The 21,442-nt window shown below is 37.3% G+C and overlaps 1 protein-coding gene across 4 annotated transcripts in view; it reads right to left on the reverse strand.

The window, feature by feature from the left end:
• LOC142985403 (cytotoxic granule associated RNA binding protein TIA1) overlaps nucleotides 1–21,442 on the reverse strand; it is a 196,529-nt gene that overhangs the window by 48,428 nt on the left and 126,659 nt on the right. The window contains exons 1-2 of one of the 4 annotated variants that reach the window (XM_076133540.1): nucleotides 10,479–10,526; nucleotides 9,859–10,257 (exon numbers count right to left, since the gene is read on the reverse strand). In XM_076133540.1, the coding sequence (XP_075989655.1) occupies nucleotides 9,859–10,057 (199 nt within the window). In that variant the 5' untranslated portion in view covers nucleotides 10,058–10,257; nucleotides 10,479–10,526. Of the gene's footprint in view, nucleotides 1–9,858; nucleotides 10,312–10,478; nucleotides 10,527–20,299; nucleotides 20,339–21,442 lie in introns of those variants that run through there. The other 3 variants (XM_076133541.1, XM_076133538.1, XM_076133539.1) reach the window with 3 other exon arrangements.

The raw sequence follows: 21,442 nt of genomic DNA on the forward strand, positions 1-21,442 counted from the left end.
GCCACGGCAATAACACTGCGTCAGGAGGTCGTGGGTTCGATTCCCACAAGAAATAACTATTATTTGTGCGATCCACACATAGTTGTTTCGGGTCTGGTTGTACTTTGTGTCCGTTGTTTGTATGTTTGTAAAAGGCCCGGCGACACAAGAGCAATTTATTAAGGAGGTGTCTTATATAAAAATAATGTTGTGCAAATGCTTTTAAATACGATTCGGATATAGTTCGACAATTTAGAGAGCCGAAGAATGCTTAAATTACATTAATTGCTATCAATATTTCTGTGTATTTCTAAAATAAAGTATCTGTATCAAATAGGTCACCGTCAGCTGTATAAGACGTGTCACTGATGTTATACATTCTGTATGTTGTATACCTCCAGCCGCGAACCTTGTATACAACACTCTCTAATTCTTGTCGTATGGTTAGTGGTCAACCTAGTGTCAAAGTTGTTCAAGCCCGAAAGCCTTTGACGTGGCTTAACGACTGTTATCTTAATTGACAACAACCGGGAGCAACAAAGCACGGAGACGCCCAGTTAAAACACCACTATGCGGTCACTCATCTATAGAATGACCGCGCCAACGGTTGCTTAACCCACAGATCTATCGATCGTTGCAACTGAATATAAGCAATCCTACTAATATTATAAACGCAAAAATATTACTCTTTCGCACTTATATTCTAATCTTATCACGTGAACAAAGCCGCAGGCAGAAACTAGGTCTTAAATTCTTCTTAATTAAAGAAGAATAGTCACTAAGAGCTGCTTAACTTAATTATCAGTATAAAAAGAAAAGATTTAATTATCCCTGCACTCTGAATAATATCAATTCGTTATTCAGCGCAATGCGAAATATAATTTTAAAAGCTTAAAAAGTAAAGAGCCTTAGTCAGTTGCGCACACCGATCGGCAAACGATCTGTGGGTTAAGCAACCGTTGGCGCGGTCGTTTCATAAATGGGTGACCGCATAGCGGTATTGGAACTTAGTGTATCTGAGCTTCGTAATGCAGGTGAAAAGTCGGTTGTTGTCAATTAAGATAACAGTCGTTAAGCCACGACAAAGGCCTTGCTTGTACAACTTTGACACTAGGTTGACCACTAACCATACGATAGATTACTCTTTCACATCTAAACTACTGAATTTGACGAAATTAAGCCTAAAAATAGCTAAAAACCCTGTATTGAACATTAGCTACCTTATAATCACGAGGGAAACCACGCGACTAAACTAATAGTAAGACCAAAACATCATACACAATCAACATTTATTAAAAAACAAAACATTTGACACACTTTTCTTTCATTCAACTAAAAATATGTATTCACATAAATAATGAACACGCTGTATATATGTAAATTATAGCATCAAGCGCGCGCGGTTCGTTAGTCGATCCTTTTACGACCACCCTGTATAAGTTATGAGCGGGTAGCGGGTTTGTTACCCGGATGATGTTATTTTCTACTAGAGTTTATTTATCTATAGTTAGATTAGTCTTCTTATCGTATGGTTAGTGGTCAACCTAGTGTCAAAGTTGTTCAAGCAAGGCCTTTGACGTGGCTTAACGACTTTTATCTTTGACAATAACTGGAAACGACTTTTTACGTGCCCTCCGAATAACGGAGACGCCCAGTTCAAATACTAATGCGGTCACCCATCTTAGGAATGACCGCGCCAAGGTTTGCTTACCCCCAGATCGTTTACCGACAGGTGAGTGCAACTGCTATGGGTATCTCAGACTAGTGTCAAAGTAGTGTAAGTGTTTGTCGTGAACTATTATGTTAAACAACAAGCGTGACTTGTATCACGGAGACGCTCAGCTCAAACACTGCACCTACATGTATGAAGCGACTGTCTATCTGACCTCCACAACACAGTTACCTGTGTTATAACACGATACCCTTCGGTAAGACTGTACGTCCGGCTTTCAAGCTTCTGACTACTATTAACAAATATTCAAGATTTTAGAAAATGACAACCGGGACCCACAATTTAACGTGCCTTCCGAAACACGGAGGAACTTAGAATGTGTAAAATGGTCACCTATCCTCAGAACAACCTCGGCAAGCGTAGCTTAACTTCAGAGATCGATACGCGCGGCTGTTGTTAACTAAGCCACGAGCTCCTGGTGGAATTTGGTATGTATTTCGTTGATATTGATTTTAACTTAAACCAAACCCCTATTTGTTTAACTTAGTGTATCAAATTATAGTTCATTCATGCAGACTCTGTGGTCTAGCAGTTAGTGTATACGACTGCCGAATACGAGGTCTTGGGTTCGAGAAAAGTGTCACTAAGCGATTTCTATTTTTGAAAATATCTTTCTTTAGTAGTCCGGAGTTTGTTAACGTGCCCGGTTAATTTCAATAGGCTCGCCCCCTATTACATGGGACGAATATTAAAGGCGAAACGTGGGTGTATATCGTACATCTCTGCTTACATCTATACTAATATTATAAAGCTGAAGAGTTTGTTTGTTTGTTTGAACGCGCTAATCTCGGGAATTACGGGTCCAATTTGAAAAATTCTTTCAGTGTTAGATAGCCCATTTATTGAGGAAAACTATAGGCTATATATCATCACGCTACGACCAATAGGAGCAGAGTACCAGTGAAAAATGTTACAAAAACGGGGAAAATTGTGACGCAAGCGAAGTTGCGCGGGTCAGCTAGTCTTCGATAAAAATAGGTGTAAAATTAAAAAATAAGTGATTGCACGGATAAAAAGTCCCCAACTTGCACTTGACCAGCGTGATGGATTCAAGGCCACCCATCTATCTCTCATCGCAGAAAGGGATCCTTGCCCAGCAGCCGACTGCTTGTCAGACTGTCGAGTTTTTCACTACTGTTAACGACTGTCAAAGATCTTCGAAAATGACAGCCGGGACCCACAATTTAACGTGCCTTCCGAAACACGGAAGAACTCGATATGAATACAATGGTCACCTATCTACAGAAAAACTTCGGGAAGCGTAGCTTAACCTCAGAGATCGATCCGCGCGGCTGTTGTCTTTTAACACTCAAGTTTCCTGAAAATACTTTACGTTTTTCACAATACCTTCCTTCTTTTTAACAACCTGAAACAGCTATTACCAATATAATGATACAGTAATTTTCAAACACATAATCATTTGGAAAAACTTGTGTAATATTTATTCAGAAACACTTGAAGAAGTAATTTCTGAGTATATAATGTCATAGATATTGCTTTACCCACCTGTTACCATAGTAATTGTTACGGGCAAAAAGTTTTATATATCATTATTGTTATAGTCCAGAGGAGCTCGTGGCTTAGTTAACAACAGCCGCGCGGATCGACCTCTAAGGTTAAGCTAAACTTGCCGAGGTTGTTCTGTGGATGGGTGACCATCTTACACATATCGTGTTCCTCCATGTTTTGAAAGGCACGTTAAATTATGGGTCCGGGCTGTCATTTCGAAGATCTTTGACAGTCGTTAACAGTAGTCAGAAGCTTGAAAGTCTGACAACTAGTCTTACCGAAGGGTATCGTGTTATAACCCAGGTAAGTGTGTTGTGGAGGTCAGATAGGCAGTCGCTCCATATAAAATACTGGTATTCAGCTGCATCCGGTGAGACTGGAAGCCGACTCCAATATATTTTGGAAGAAAGGCTAAGATGATATAATGTTACAGCAGCAATCGAAATACATATGCAACTATACACTCACTTCCTATTACATGGGACTAACATTCTAAAGAGCAGTGATAGCCGAGTGGTATAAGTTGACACCTCCCACGCCAGTGGTCGCAGGTTCGAATCCGAGGCAACACACCAATGACTTTTCGAAGTTATGTGTGTATTAGAAATAATTATCACAAGCTCCAACGGTGAAGGAAAACATCGTGAGGAAACCTTGCATGCCTAAAATTTGTTTAATACATTTATTGAGGGCATGCAAAGTCCCCAACCCGCACTTGGCCAGCGTGGTGGACTTAAGGCCTAACCCCTCCCTCATTACGGGAGGAGACCGTTGCCCAGCAGTGGGACAGTAATGGGTTAAATTTTTTTTATTTTTTATTTAACATTCTAAACGTGACTGTATTTCATAGACCTCTGCTTACACCTTCGGGTATAATAGTCATATGTACACTAACAATAAACTATACTTATACACGCGGCACCACACCTATTTCATTTAATTTAACTAGTAGGGTTATTCTCATAGATAACCCTTTTAAATTAATATTTTAAGTACCTGTGTGGTTTGGTAGTGTATATGACTGGTGATCAAGAGGTCTAGGGTTCAAATAATATTGAGGTAAGTTATAGTGATATTGGTTTAAAAAAAATCATTGCTGATTGTTTGCGGATGGGTAAAACTTTTTTTTTTGCGTTTTTTTTGTTTCGCAAAAACTTTATTTGGTTTAATCTTTGTTACTCTCATACTAAAGATTGGCACGAAATAACGTTAGGCAGAGAAAGGTAGAAAGAGGGAAGGGAGGCCTTTGCCCTGCGGTGGGACAATAATAAAAAAAAAAAAAAAAAAATTTTTGAAGACTAAAAAGGCTTAAAGTGAAGAAACTATGGAGAAATAGTAGAAACAAATATTATTTAATTGCACTAGATTTTTTGTAAAAATTGCTAAACTAATTGTGATAAAATTAGTTATGGTGATAAATAATTAGCATATATAAGTTTGTCTGTTATACTACAAGTTTCATAAGGCTATTTTTTTTAAATAAAAACACAGGTAGTCCCACATCAAAAAGTAAGTTAAAAAATACATAATTATATTTAAAAAAACACACACAACTTAGAAATACCTTCACATATTTAAATATGAAAACATAACACATAAGCGTTAAGAATGACCCAAATAAATTAGGTCAGTTTCATAATTAGTAAAATTTACGACGCCACACCCTGTATGCAGGGTGAAACACCCTGTAACTTGTTTGTTGCCTTTTTATAATAATACTAGCGACAGCCCGTGACTTCTTTTACATGTTTTTTCCCTTTCTACAAAAAAAAATTGCTAGGTATCTTTCATATAAAAGCTTTTCCCCCTTTTTTCAACCTTCAGGGGGAATGTCTAAAAATCCTTCCTTAGTGCTCCTCTACACTTGCTAAGGAATATTCATAGCAAATGTCAAGTTTGTACGCTCAGTAGTTTCGACTGTGCGTTGTCCATCAGTCAGTCAGTAACGGAAGAGTTTTGTATACATTATAATAATAATGTCCTCCTAGCCGATATACGGCTACGGCGGTCAGTTTCAATGAAACGGGCCATCTATGCAGGACTTTGTTTATAGTGTCCAAGTGTGTGCACAATACACAGGTACACTCTATTCCATCACTCTCATAGCCCGGTGGGACGGATAACCGACACGACCAGTGAGAGGTCAGGCGCAGGACCGACGGCTTTACGTGCTCTCCGAGGCACGGAGGTATTCGACCTCAACTTCCCAACTCCGGGCAATCTCGAAGAAATTCTTAACAGAAAATCTCAGAAAAGACTTTTTGGCCCGACCCAGGATTCGAACCCGAGACCTCTCGCACGGCAGCCGCATACACTACCGACCGCGCCACAGAGGCAGTTAATGTATACATTATTGAATGTCAAACATCTTAGAAAATAACACATCACAATTTAACGCGAATCTTCCGAAACACGGAGAGTATAACATGGCCATCCATCCACTGACCAACCTCGGCACACGTAGCTTAACCTCAGAGATCGATCCGCGCGGCTGTTACTAAGCCACAAACTCCCACCTCCATACATAATTAAATATAATTAAATTATCAGGCTTCATAATTATTAGTAATTATTTTTTATACCCTTTCGAAATATAGAGCTATTATAATCTGATATTATGATTATGAGGTAATTATTAAAATACCTTCCAATTTTCCAAAAGATGTGTGTTAGAAATAATGATCACTTGTTATAACGGTGAAGGAAAACATCGTGAGAAATGTGGCATGCTACACATATTTGGTTCGACAAAATTATATCAGTCTAGCTTTTCTTCCAACTATGTTTGAGTCGGCTTCCAGTCTCACCGGATGCAGCTGGATACCAGTATTTTACATGCAGTGACTGTCTATCTGACCTCCACAACACAGTTACCTGGGATATAACACGATATCCTGTGGTAAGACTGGTTGTCAGACTTTCAAGCTTCTGACTACTGTTAACGACTGTCATAGATCTTTGAAAATGACAGCCGGGACCCACAATTTAACGAGCCTTCCGAAACACGGACGAACTCGATATGTATCTAACATGACTGAGAGTTGAATAAACAGTTATTGAAGTAGTGTAAAGTCTTGGTTAGCGTGGGCTCAAAGCTTTTTCTTCATTTCAGGAGGAGACTCTTGCCCAGTAGTGGGACAGTAATGAGTTTAATATATTATAATGTAGATAACTAGCTGACCCGTGCGGCTTCCCTCGCGTACAGACATATCACCTGAGGGTAGATCTTTTAAAAAAGGTAGCCTTTATTTGATATCGGATCGTCAATTGTTTTTCTGCTTAATTTTATCAAAACCTGTTTAACCGAGAAAGCGTAAAGTAAATTTTACTTTTATAATATTAGCATAGACTAACACGCGAGAAAACAAGTTAAAATTTTGAATTATTGTCGTATAGTTAGTGGTCAACCCAGTGTCAAAGTAGTTGAAGCCTTTTTGGTGAACTGTTGTTATGTTAAACAACAAGCGTGACTTGTATCACGGAGACGCTCAGCTCAAACACTGCACCTACATCTATGTAATGTACAAGTTAACACACTGATCGTTTACCCACCGGTGAGCTACGAGCCTCAAAATTATTTATCGACCCAAAGTTTTGACAATAAAACTGATATTTTTATAGCGTTCTTTACTACATAGGGGTTGGTTTCACCCCTATATCGTATAATACATTTGTAAGCATATTTCTCTATTATGTGAGACAGTAATGGACCTGTTGAAACGGTTTATTTCAGTTTGACATGTAGATATCAATTGTATGACTTATTCATGTATGAAGGAATCTTTTCATGTATATGTTACTGTAAAAGCCCGAACTGTGGTAAATCCGAAGAAATTCCGTTAAAACCCAAGATTACTAACTCTCAATGGTAAAAGTCGGAACAATTCTTTTATTTCGAGTTTTTGCCTCTCCATTGAGAGTTGGTAAATCTTAGGTTTTACCACAGTTCGGGCTTTTACAGTAACATATAGACTACTTCTGTGGCGCAGTGGTTTAGGTCGCCACGCCGAAACCATTGCGTCGGAAGGTCGTGGTTTCGATTCCCACACGGAACAATTATTTGTGCGATCCACAAATAATTGTTTCGGGTCTGGTTGTACTTTGTGTCCGTTGTTTGTATGTTTGTAAAAGTCCTCGCGACACAAGAGCAATTCTTAGTGTGGGAGTTGTCTTTTTATATAATACTAGCTGACCCGCGCAATTTCGCTAGCGTCACATAAGAGACAATGGGTCAAGATTTTCCCCGTTTTTGTAACATTTTTTCCTGCTACTTTGTTCCTATTAGTCGTAGCGTGATGTTATATAGCCTATAGCCTTCCTCGATAAATGGACTATCTAACACTGAGATAATTTTTCAAATCGGACCAGTAGTTCCTGAGATTTGCGCGTTCAAACAAACAAACTCTTCAGCTTTATAATATTAGTATAGATAAGTTACGATAATGAATTAAATATTGTTATTGTCTCACGTCTATCGACCCGCGCATCCCGTGAAAGTCCATGTAAATAATACGGGGTTTATTTCACCCCCTAATAGGGGTTATTTGTCGCCATTATACCGGCTGTTACGTTTATGGGACAAGCAGGAATCTTGCAAATGGCCGCGAGATGAGCTCGAATATATTTTGTCACAGTTTTATATTTGAAGAGCTCGCGGCTAAGTAACAACAGCGAGGATCGATCTCTGAAGTTAAGTAATGTTTGCCGAGGTTGTGGATGGGTGACCGTGTAAAATATACCGAGCTTCGGAAGGTACGTTAAACTGTGGGTGGCATTTTCAATGATCTATGACAGTAGTTAACAGTAGTTAGCTTGAATGTCTGACAACCAGTCTTACCGAAGAGTATCGTGTTATAACCCAGGTTACTGTACTGAATCTAGGACCTCTAGCCTTACCCATACGTTGAAGGTAATACGCCATTGTAGCGGCATGTTGCATAACTCAAAGGTGACTGACTGACATAGTGATCTATCAACGCACAACACAAACCACTGGACGGATCGAGCTGACATTTGTCATGCAGGAAGATATTATGACGTAGGCATCTGCTAAGAAAGGATTTCGATCAATTTTATCCTCAAAAGAATAAAATAGGCTATGAAAGTTTGTACGAGGATTCTGTCTCAAACCACCCGGACGAAGACGCAGGCAAAAGCTAGTTATGGATCTATGTACATATGTTTTGAAAAATAAAATTGGTGTGTTGTTTGAAACCCTTCGACCATTTGGGTAGAAGGCAAATTCTTCTACCACTCGACTGTCACTGCAATAACAAACATCGAAATCTATCTAGCCTTTCTTCCAACTATGTTGGAGTCGGCTTCCAGTCTCACCGGATGCAGCTGAATACCAGTATTTTACATGGAGCGACTTTTTATCGGACTTTCAAGCTTCTGACTTCTGGTAACGACTGTCAAAGATCTTCGAAAATAACAGCCAGGATCCACAATTTAACGAGCCTTCCGAAACACGGAGGAACTCCATATGTATAAAACGGTCACCCATCCACGGAACAACCTCGGCAAGCGTAGCTTAACCTCAAAGATCGATCCGCGCGGCTGTTGTTAACTTAGCCACGAGCTCCACAACTGAATTATCAAACATAATTTACAAATAATGCATTTCTGTCTTGCAACAGATCTCCTTTAATTATAATTAACCTTATTTTAGTTAATTTCCTTCCTTGTTTGTTACTTCAATGCGGAAAGAGGGAGGGAGAGGGAAGATCTGAGTAATGACATCTCTTTCTTTGAATGCGGAATTCGGGAGATGTAGGCTTAGTTAATTGTCCAGTCTCTTTGCGTTTTTATAGTTGACAAGCAGTGTTGGGAGGAAAGTGCCATGGGAGGGAATTTGCAAAAATCCTCTCTTAGTGCTCCTCTACACTTCCTAAGTAATCTTCATAGCAATTTTCAAGTTTCTACGTTCAGTAGTTTTGGCTGTGTGTTGTCCATCAGTCAGTCAGTAACTCATGCCTGTTTTCTGAGTTCATTTAGCGGTAGTTTATCTGTTCAATAGCGTTTTTTTACATGAGTTTCAACGCTGTTAAATAAACCGATTTCTCAATAATAAAAATAGATTTTTTCTATATCTTCTGGTATTCACTAAATATAATATTGAAAATTTATAAAAACAAGTAAAGGGAGCATTCCAAATTTTGCTTTTAGCTATCAACTTATTCATGTTATGAAATTAAATATAATTTATTTCTATGAAACTAAGAATTTTTGTTTGAAGGAATAATTTTAGTATAATTTATATAGCAAGACAACGTTTGCCAGGTCAGCTAGTAATCTACCTATATAAATAAAAATATATAACAAATATATACGCGTACGCGTATAACTTTTAAACAACTTAATTAAATTGCATAATATTTTTTTTGTATGTTTGTAACTGTTGGGACAAGGTTTGTATGGATCGATGGGATCAAACTATCCATGGGATATAAGTGTACTATACCCAGACAAAGTTAGATCAATCCGTTAGTTGACTATAATAAAACATTTTATCAATATTTCAAATTTAAAGTTGTGAAATAACGTACTGCGACAGAAAAATCCTGAAAAGTAAATTTACAACAACAACAACAAAATCCTGAAAAAGTACACAAATTTTCAAACAACAAATTACTTACCAACTTTATTATTGTTGTGTTGATGTTGATGGTGATGGGACTGCGGCTGTTGTTGAGGAAGTTGTTGCACTAACGCCGGGTGCGGCAGTTGCAACAACTTTGGTTCGAGTTTGGTTGCCGCGGCAACCGGGATCGGGCCAGCATTCGTCATGGTTGTCATAGTCGCGGCTGGCATCATAAGAGTCGACATCGCTAACATTGTTACTTTCGCAAAATAAAATATATAGATCTATTTTAAAAGCAGTCTCTCAAAAATCCATTTCGATTCGTGAGTCTCTAAAAGTCTTTGTTGTTGTTGGCTAAATTGTTGTTGGAATTGTCTCTTGTTGTTTACAGCTAAATCACATAGTTTGACGCACTGACATCGCTTATTTTTATTTCTAGTGGCTATAATTTAATCTGGAAAATTTGGAGAATTATAAAGATTTTTGTTGTTGGATAAATTGTATGGTTTTTTATTTGATGTAGAACAAATTTTTTATCAACAGATAATTTTATTTAAAGACAACATTTTGGTATTTTTGACAGCTAATGTATAGATGTGTCGAAAACGACAAAATTGGCATTCGAATAAATTTATCTGTTGATAAATAAATAGTTTTTGTAATTTTATTTATTACTTTTAAGTGCATTTATTTTTATATTTTTGGTATAGTTTTATGAATCACTGTTTTAACGGTAGTTTCTTGCAAAATTGTAACGATTTTTAGGCTTTGTTAACTATTTTATTTAAAAAAATACGCGGCAAACGGGATTGTGGCTTTTTTTTTGTGAAAGTCAAATTTAATACCATTTTCTTTTAATATAAACATACACACGTACTAATCTTTGACTCTTATTATTATAAAATGCCATAGCAAGACCCCCAATACAATATTATCCTACTCGGGTACCAAACTCGCAATCTGACATACGTAATTTATAAAAAATCTTTACACAACCTTCTCCTACTGGGAATCAAACCTAAAACCTTTAGCTACACAACCTCTTACACAGTCACATTAAAACAAAAATTTCCACCCTTAATAAAAAAAGGTCTAATAATTAAACTCTGTGTTATAATTATTTCACCGGACAATTCCACCCCTAGTGAGGATTTCCTTTAAACCCTTTAAAGATAAGGGTTGTTTTAGACAGCGTATGATTTTTATGTATGGATGCGAATGAAGCATTGAAAGTTTGTAAAGATATGACTACCTCTATGGAAAAAAAAACGTCACATTAACCGATTTTGAAAAAAGGAGGTTCTTTCGTTTAAACTACTTTAGTTTAGGTCGTTTAGTGGCGTTAAACAATTCGTAGGCACATGTCAAAAATACAATTTGATGACGCATTTTTTATGATTTTAGGATAAAATAAAAAAGTATGCAGCAAAAAGTATTTCATCACTATGTAACAAAATGTTTTCTGCATACAGCAATAAATAGGCAATGATATTCTTTATTTCCATGAATGTTTTATACTAACCTGTACATCGTGAATAAATATAGCTCCTTTCCATAATTAATTAATGTCTTATTTAGTAAGTAACGGTAGGTAGCCTGCCTCTTTGGTAGGACCTACATCACAAACAATAATCAAATCTATTAGTATTTTTTTTTTTATCGAATGCTAGTGCTAAGTGCATCCATGCATACCATTTGCCTAATCCACTAATTAACCTGTTCAAAACGTACACATCGTTACTGCACTGTATATAAGTTCAACCCTACTGCTCAAAGATGACCTAATTTACTCTATATTTAGCAGTAACCCTCTTACTGCATGTTACCGGTAAACGGCTGGACTTGACTCAATTAACTCGATTGATGTTGCTTATAGAAAGTTAAATATAATCTTGTATAATTTATGTTAAACTACGAAAAATTATTAGCCCATAGCCAGTTGCGCTCACCGGTCGGTAAACGATCTGTGGGTTAAGCAACCGTTGGCGCGGTCATTCCATAGATGGGTGACCGTATTGTGGAATTTGAGCTGGGCGTCTCCGTGCTTCGGAGGGCACGTAAAAAGTCGGTTCCGGCTGTTGTCTACTAAGATAACAGTCGTTAAGCCATGTCAAAGGACTTTCGGGCGGCTTGACCAACTTTGACACTAGGTTGACCACTAACCATACGACAAACAAACATTAGCCCCCTATTTCAACCTTTTAAGGGCTTAATTTGTAAAGATATCTTGAAACCTACTCGATTTTGTGTCAAATTATTAGGAATATAACAATCAATATAAATAAAAAATAATACAACTTTTCATACAAATTTCTAGCCTGCTATTTCCACGTTTTAAAGGGTTCATTTCTAACCCTACCTCGAAAACGACACGTCAAATTTTCTCAAACTAATGGCAATATAAAAAGCACCCCGTTTCAAAAGAAAATAATAATTATCTTAAATCAAGAAAAAAGTTATGCATTAAGACTATTTGAAAGCCTTCTTTTTTGAAGTAGGTTAATAATAACTACACATGTTTAACTTTATTGTCCCACTACTGGGCAAAATTGGGCATAGATATTCTCTTAAAATGATAGAGTTAGATTTGAATAAATCTAGCCAAGAATATTCCTTCAAGGTTTGTGTTAAACAACTCTCACACATGTCATTCATCACGATGTTTTCCTTCATCGTTATAACAACATGATCATTATTTCTAATACACACATAACTTTGAAAAGTATTTTCTTTTTTTTTAAGGACAACTCCCGTACTAAGAATTCCCCTTGTATCGCGGGGACTTCTACAAACATACAAACAACGGACACAAAGTACAACCAGACCCGAAACAATTATTTGTGTTCATGTACATCAACAATCGTTTCGTGTGAGAATCGAACCCACGACCTCTCGACGCAATGATAGCATCAAGGCGACCACCTTAACCATTGCGCCACAAAGGCCGTCATTGGTATTCGAACCCTCGACTTTTCGCGTGGGAGGCTAATATAACCACTCAGCTATCGTGGCCTTTTTAAATATATTATTACTACATAATTGAATGCAAACATAACCCGTTATTTGGGTATTACCCCAAAAACCCTTTCGGAAAATTCATGTTTTTATAAAACCCTTTTTGGGGTTTAATAAAAATACCTAAGATTCGGTTTCGATAATTAAGTTATTGAATTGAAATAACATGTATGAATTTGTATGAAATGTTTGGATGAAAATACGGGTATTTCAGGAAAAAAAATTAGTATATACTGTTATGCAAATTATAAGCTATTGTGTTGCTAGATTTCATGGCTATTGGTATCTTAGTTAAATTAGAAAATTGACAGTCGGTACATATAAAAATATTTGATTTTCAAATGTCAATTTAAATTTCTAAAAATTGATTGTTTTTAAGTCAAGGCCAATTAAAATATAAATTAAATTGATTGATTTTTGAGTCTAGTAAGTAATAACTAGCCTTGTGTCGTGGGCACTTTTGCAAACATACAAACAACGGGCATAAGTACAACTAGACACAAAATAACTATATTGTCAATCACACAAATATGTGTGCCGCGTAGAAATCGAACCTACAAACATTCACTCGTAAAAACGCTTAAACCACTTCGCCACAGACGTATATCTAGTTCAAAATTAAGCAAATAATTACTTTAAAATCGGACCTCTCTTTCCTTCTCGATGTTTTCTCTCTCTTCCCCATAACCCGTAGCATCAAGCTACATTTACCAAATTGGAAGGGGAACAAATTTTACGTAGCGGTTCGTAGAGGTGCTACGCCGTAGCCGGTCTACGATGTAGACCGTAGTTACAAATTTAATTGCGAACATTTTTGGACTGTTATAGGGGTCAGGCTTAGGGTTGTCAGTTTAAGGTTTATTAATTAAGGGTTGTCACTTTACTGTGGATATTTAAATGAAAAAGTCGAAGCCATTTGGAACGATCCTTACAAACTATTCTCGCATTTCTTTTAAACTATCTTGGAGCCGGCTTCAAGTCTAAACGGATGCAGTTGAGTACCAGTGTTTTACACGGAGCGACTGTCTATCTGACCTCCACAACACAGTTACCTGGGTTATAAAACTAGTTGTCAGACTTTCAAGCTTCTGACTACTTTTAACGACTGTCAAAGATCTTTGATAATGACAGCCGGGACCCACAATTTAACGAGGGAGGTACTAACTAATACCACTCGGCTATCACTGCTCTTCTAGATTATGTTATTAGGCCTTATAATATCCTACAAAAATAAAATCATGTACAAGTAGATTTTATGGCGGTTAAGACAAAGTAAGTAAGTTATCAGACCTACAGTTAAAAAATGGTCCAAAATTTTCCATCATTTAATTAGTTTATCACAACACACGACATTCATACGAGCAAAACCATTCACAAAAACTAGGCTCATGCAAAAAACGCCCCCACCCCCTCTCCCCCCTTTAAAAGTAGGACTAGCTGTGTAGCCTTATTACCTATTCCTTTTGCTACAACGCCAGTATTTTAAAACCTTCGTTCTCTTTGATGAGAGAAGCGCAAATAGAACAAAAATATATTTTCACAAGCCTTTTTGCTGTGGTTTTGCTTGCATAAATGACAAGCTTCTTATAACTGAGCGTGTAGGCAGAGGTGTATGAAATATAACAGTAATCTGCCATTTATAATATTAGATAATGACTGCCTCCGTGGCGCAGTGGTTTAGGTCACCACGCCGATACCACTGCATCGGGAGGTCGTGGGTTCGATTCCCACACGGAGCAATTATTTGTGCGATCCACAAATAATTGTTTCGGGTCTGGTTGTGCTTTGTGTCCGTTGTTTGTATGTTTGTAAAAGTCCCCGCGACACAAGAGCAATTCTTAGTGCGGGAGTTGTCTTTTTAAAAAAACTAAAAAAAAAAAAAACTAGATTTATGAAGTAGAGGGCCCGTGAAAAGAGATAAAATAGCATTTTACCAGACCCGGGATTCGAACCTAAGGTTAGTGGTCAACCCAGTGTCAAAGTTGTTCCAGCCGCCCGAAGGCCTTTGACGTGGTTAAACGACTGTTATCGTAGTTAATAACAGCCGGGACCGACTTTTTACGTGCCCTCCGAAGCACGGAGACGCCCAGTTCAAATACCACTATGCAGTCACCCATCTATGGAATGACCGCGTCAAGGGTTGCTTAACCCACAGATCGTTTACCGACCGGTGAGCGCAACTAGCTATCCATTTATAATATCAGATTTATGAAGTGGAGGGCCCGTGAAAAGAGATAAAATAGCATTTTACAAGACCCGGGATTCGAACCCGAGGCTTCTGCGCTGCAATCGCCAACAACGTCATATAGACAGTTAATTAATCAATCATGTCGGATAGGTGTGTAATACTAGACGCTGCCCGCGACTTCGTCCGCGTGGAAACCCTTCCCGTGTAAATCCCGATCCCTCGGGAACTCCGGGATAAAAAGTAGCCTATGTGTTATTCTGAGTCTTCAGCTACCTACTTACCTAATTTCATCGAAATCGGTTTAGTAGTATTTGCGTGAAAGAGTAACAAACATCCATACATACCTACTCACAAACTCTCGCATTTATAATATTAGTAGGACTAGTAGGATTAGTTAAAGTAATAATTTCAGAAAAAGGAAAATTAATATCACATTTATATAATTATACTAGCTGACCCGGCAAACGTTGCTTTGCCATGTAAATTAAAAAACATATATTGTCACTTAGGGGTAAGAAAAATAAATATTGGCCGATTCTCAGACCTACTCAATATGCTCACAAAATTTCATGAGAATCGGTCAAGCCGTTTCGGAGGAGTATGGCAACGAAAACTGTGACGCGAGAATTTAATTTTTTTTTTTTGTGAATCTAAACCATTCTCAGATCCCCTTGAACACACACAATAAATTTCATCAAAATCGGTCCAGTCGTTTAAGAGAAGTTCAGTGAAATACACACTTACAGAAGAATTATATATATATAAAGATTAACTTTTAAAAAAAGGGCTTTTAAACCTTGCGAAGGACGAAAATATTGGCTATGACGTGAACTGTTGTTATAGTGTTCAACCTAGTGTCAAAGTAGTGTAAGTGTTTGTCGTGAACTGTTGTTATGTTAAACAACAAGCGTGACTTGTAGCACGGAGACGCTCAGCTCAAACACTGCACCTACATCTATGTAATGTACAAGTTAACACACTGATCGTTTACCCACCGATGAGCGTTATTGCAATATATAAATAGCACTTCCGACTTAGCAAGTAAACCTTTCTGTCAATCACTGTCATGTCGTTTACAACTTTTGACAGATCATAACTGTCAAGAAATCAAGATGTTATATTTATGACAGTAGGTAAGAAGACGTATGATCCTTGCTTTGTGGGAGGCGATTAAAATTGAGTGAAAAATATGAATTTATTGTCTCTATGGCACAGGTGTGTCATGTTTTTTTGTCGTATGGTTAGTGGTCAACCTAGTGTCAAAGTTGTTCAAGCCCGAGGGCCTTTGACGTGGCTTAACGACTGTTATTTTAATTGACAACAACCGGGACCGGCTTTTTACGTGCCCTCCGAAGCACGGAGACGTCCAGCTCAAATACCACTTTACGGTCACCCATCCATAGAATTACTGCGCTAAGGGTTGCTTAACTTACAGATCGTTTACCGACCGGTAAGCGTTACTATGAATCGCCCTACAAAAGTAGCAAATAATTTAGTTCTCATTTTGTTCACTAGATGGCGTTATCGATCTAGATTACAAGTGAAACCGTAGTACAAGACTAGTGTTGTGAATAACAAACAAAATATAGGGCGGTCTAGTTCGGCCTCTTTACGACGAAATATTCATTACTAAATTTCAACTAGTGATGGGACAGTTTCTTTAAAGTATCGATAAGTTATCGATAAATTATAAACTCAAGTTCGCTACTTCTGGATAGTTAACAACTAGCTTATCAGACTCTGACTGCCTCCCTGGCGCAGTGGTTTAGGTAGTTAAGTCGCTACCACTGCATGCACTGCGTCGGGAGGTCGTGGGTTCGATTCTCACAAGGAATATTATTATTTGTGCGATCTACAATTAGTTGTTGAGGGTCTGGTTGTACTTTGTGTCCGTTGTTTGTGAAAGTCCCAGCGACACAAATGCTAATCTTAGTGCGGAAGTTGACTTTTTAAAATAAATGAAAAAAAAAATTAAATATTAGCGATTACTTATTTATTATTTAGCAGATAGATTTATCTAACATTTATTTCCTTACTGAAAACTTTTACAGATTTTCTTTTTTATATGAAAAAATAATCCATACTTATATTATAAATGCGAAAGTAACTCTGTCTGTCTGTCTGTCTGTCTGTCTGTCTGCTACTCAATCACGCCTAAACTACTGAACCAATTTGCATGAAATTTGGTATGGAGATAGTTTGATACCCGAGAAAGGACATAGGCTACTTTTTACCCCGGGAAAATGACGCATTTTCCGGGAAAATTCGAAGTCGCGAATAATCAATATTATAATAACATTAAATTAACAAAATTACGTTGTCATGGCAACTGTTTTAATGGCGGATATGCCTTAGCGCGACTTCGTTATATTAAGAGATATAAATAATTTTGAGAATATTTTTCGGGAAAAAGAGCATATTTTATATCATCACGCTACCAATAGGAGTAACAGAGTAACAGTAAAAAGTGTTATAAAAGCGTGGAAAATTCTGACCCATTCTCTCTTATGTGACGCAAGCGAAGTTGCGCGGGTCAGCTAGTATTTTTATATATTATCTATCAACATAAAATCAAAGTTGAAAATGAAAATATTTTTTTCAGCATTTTGTTACAAAACTGCGTGGTTGTAATTGGAGCAAATAAACATATGTATGCAAGCAAACATATGGATGTCTGTGTAAGGAGACTCCCGAAAATTAACTATACCTAAATCTATAAAAAAATAGGAATCATCAAATCATTTTTTTTTACATAAAGACATAAGCCGCTTTCATTCTATCGAAGAAATTTTAATCGTAATATTTTCTATCGATAATCTTCGGTTATTTCCAACACTACCGCCTCTAATTACCGACTTGACGGGTCCTGTTTAATGAAATTTTGAACACAAACAACCCGAGACCCGCGGAGTTTGCTCATAAAATAAACTAACAATTGATATATTGTTCACTAGTTGTGACCTCTGACTTTTGCTAGAATTTGACTATGAATTTTAAGGCAATTTTGAGGTGTAGTTAGTGGTCAACCTAGTGTCAAAGTTGTTCAACCCACCCGACATGCTTTTGACGTGGGATAACGACTGTCATCTTAATTAATTGGCAAGGAGACGCCCAGTTCAAATACCGCTATGCGGTCACCCATCTATGGAAAGATCCCGCCAAGGTTTGCTTAACCCACTGATTTTATACCGACCGATGAGCGCAGATGCCTTATAGTGCCTTAGTGGTCAACCTAGTATCAAAGTTGTTCAAGCCGCCCGAAGGCCTTTGACGTGGCTTAACGACTGTTATCTTAGTAGACGATAACCGGGACCGACTTTTTAAGTGTCTCCAAAGCACGGAGACGCTCAGTTCAAATACCACTATGCGGTCATCCATCTATGGAATGACCGCGCCAATGGTTGCTTCACCCACAGATTGTTTACTGACCGGTGAGCGCAAATGCCTTATTTTACTAATTTTTGAGTACTAGCTGACCCGCGCAACTTCGCTTGCGTCACCTAAGAGAATGGGTCAAAGTTTTCAAAAAATCGCGTCGCATTGTGTATTTCATCTTTTTCTTTCAGTTATGTCAGTGTCTGATATTGGTTTTAACAATTCTGACTATCATTTTATAGCTGAGATCTTAACGGTGATGTGTTGTAAAAGGTCAGATGCTACTCGTAACCGGCGGTTCTGTATGACAACATGTATGTACATATGTGAATGAAGCAAGGGTAGTTTGTAAGGCTCTGTCTACTCCTATGGGGAAAAGCGTGATGCTATGTATGTAATTCTAAATAGTAGCCCGGAGTTTGGTAACGTGTCCGATATATGGCATACTCGCCCCCTATTACATGGGACTAACATTGTTCATAGCAAAATTTATTTCATACACCTACGGTTATAACAGGCGTGATATTATGCATGTATACATAAAACAAACAGACTGTCAGAAGGTTTGTTTATCTTAAACTTATTCGTAACTTAGCGGGAACTTAGTGAAAACACTGAAGGCACGTGATAACTTAATCAATAATTGTCTATTTTAAAGGTTTCCACGAAATATAGAACTTTGTAAAATCAAATCACTCATCCATTCAGGTCAAATGCTGACACTTATGATAGTCAATGATACAGAGAGTGAATTTACCGCCAGTTCGGAAGGTAGGGCCAATGAGAAGAGCTGGCAAGAAACTCCTGGACACTCTTTTTAATCACCAAATGGTTTTAATATTGCTTTGCTTAGGTGGTTCTGTGGATGGGTGACCATCTATAACATATCGAGTTCCTTCGTGTTTCGGAAGGCACGTTTAATCTTTGACAGTCGTTAACAGTTGTCAGAAGCTTACAAGTCTGACAACCAGTCTTACTTAGTATCAAGTTATAACCCAGGTAACTGTGTTGTGGAGGTCAGATAGACAGTTGCTTCATGTAAAATACTGGTATTCAGCTGCATCCAGTGAGACTAGAAGCCGACTACAACATAGTTGGAAGTAAGACTAGACTGATATATAATGATCTAATTTAAGTGTGAAATTTCTGCCTCTATGGCGTAGTAGGTAGTGTGTGACTACATGCACTGAGGCCGGGGGTTCAAATCCCGAAACAAGCACAAATAAAAACCTTAGTGGAATGCCAAGATATTTTTTATTACTGTTTACTACTGAAGTGCTCATAGGCATTTGCGCTCACCGGTCGGTAAACGATCAGTGAGTTAAGCAACCCTTTGCGCGGTCATTCCAAGGATGGGTGACCACATAGCGGTATTTGAACTGAGGATTTCCGTGCTTCGGAGGCAAGTTAAATGTCGGATGCAGTTTTTTTAATAGATAGGTGTTCAAGAGAAATGTTTATATGTAAAAGTTTTTTTGTAAAATAATTGTTTAGACCGAGTTGGGCCGATAGTAAGGTGATAGACTACTGGTAGACTTTGACGGAAACAATGATAAGTTATGAAATCGACTTTTTTCGGAAGACTGTCTTGATTTTTTCTTATTTTGATTAAAAGTACGTAAAATTCATTTAAATTATTCATAGTTTAGTATAATATTTTATTTGTTAAAAGTATTTAAATTGTAAATTGTAACACTTTATAGGGAATACAATTATACTCCTCAGTAAAAAAAAAATGGTTTTACTAAGCAATTTATTAAGTTAACGATTTTAAACTCTCGCGACTTGTACACATAATATTATATTGCAATCTGAAACGCGATTGAAATTTAAAGGTTGATAATTTATTAAGGCCGCCATTTTTTCTAGTGTACTAATAATTTGTTATTTAAATATAATTTTAAATTTATATATTAACCTTGCTCTTTATTCCCTTTAGACAAGCACGGGCTGCAATCTGTAACAAAAGAAAACATATATTTTAGAAATATAATAATACTAGCTTTTTCCCGCGACTTCGTCCGCCACCTGTATTTTCTCATGGGAATGCGTCATTTTCCCGTGGTAAAAAAAAGCCTATGTCCTTTCTCAGGTATTTAAATATCTCCATACCAAATTTCATGCAAATTGGTTCAGTAGTATTTGCAGGAAAGGGTAACAAACATCCATACATACTTTCTCACAAACTTTCGCATTTATAGTATAAGTAGGATGATATTCTTTTAGAACAGTCTGTTGCCGGTTTGCTTAACTCGAGAAACGAACCCGAGACTCCATGATCAGTTATAGTCATAAGTCGTATACACTACCGGCCGAACCATACTGACTAACCCTCTTATTCATAAAAATATATGAAGTTACGAAAGACTTATAAAGTGTTTTGTTTCTTTCACTCCTTAGCGAAATGAAAAAGAGAAAACATATTATAGTAGTCTTTTAACTAAAATAGGTTTATAGTGTGTTTATGAATTAGAGGGTAACTCTTTATTCAAAGTGGAGAGAATATTTTCAGAAAGTATTTCACATATAAGATGAAGAATTTTAATTACAAAAGCGACTGTTCCCGTATATTTATAGACTCTTACTAGCTGACCCGCGCAACTTCGCTTGCGTCACTTAAGAGAGAATGGGTCAAAATTTTCCCCGTTTTTGTAACATTTTTACTGGTACTCTGCTCCTATTGGTCGTAGCGTAATGATATATACTTAGCCTATATCCTTCCTCGATAAATGCGCTATGTAACAATGAAGTAATTTTTCGAATTGGACCCGTAGTTCCTGAGCTTAGCGCGTTCAAACAAACAAACAAACTCTTCAGCTTTATAATATTAATATAGAAATATTAATATAGATGAATATAATAAACTAGCAGCCGCCCGCAACATCGTCCACGTGAAAAGATTTCAGTATTAAAAAGTATTTTACCTATTCAGTCTAGCCTTTCTTCCAAGCTATGTTGGAGTCGGGTTCCAGTCTCACCGGATGCAGCTGAATACCAGTATTTTACATGGAGCGACTGTATATCTGACCTCCACAACACAGTTACCTGGGTTATAACACGA

The sequence above is a fragment of the Anticarsia gemmatalis genome, chromosome 30 (genome assembly GCF_050436995.1).
Source record: "Anticarsia gemmatalis isolate Benzon Research Colony breed Stoneville strain chromosome 30, ilAntGemm2 primary, whole genome shotgun sequence".
NCBI classification, from domain to species: domain Eukaryota; kingdom Metazoa; phylum Arthropoda; class Insecta; order Lepidoptera; family Erebidae; genus Anticarsia; species Anticarsia gemmatalis.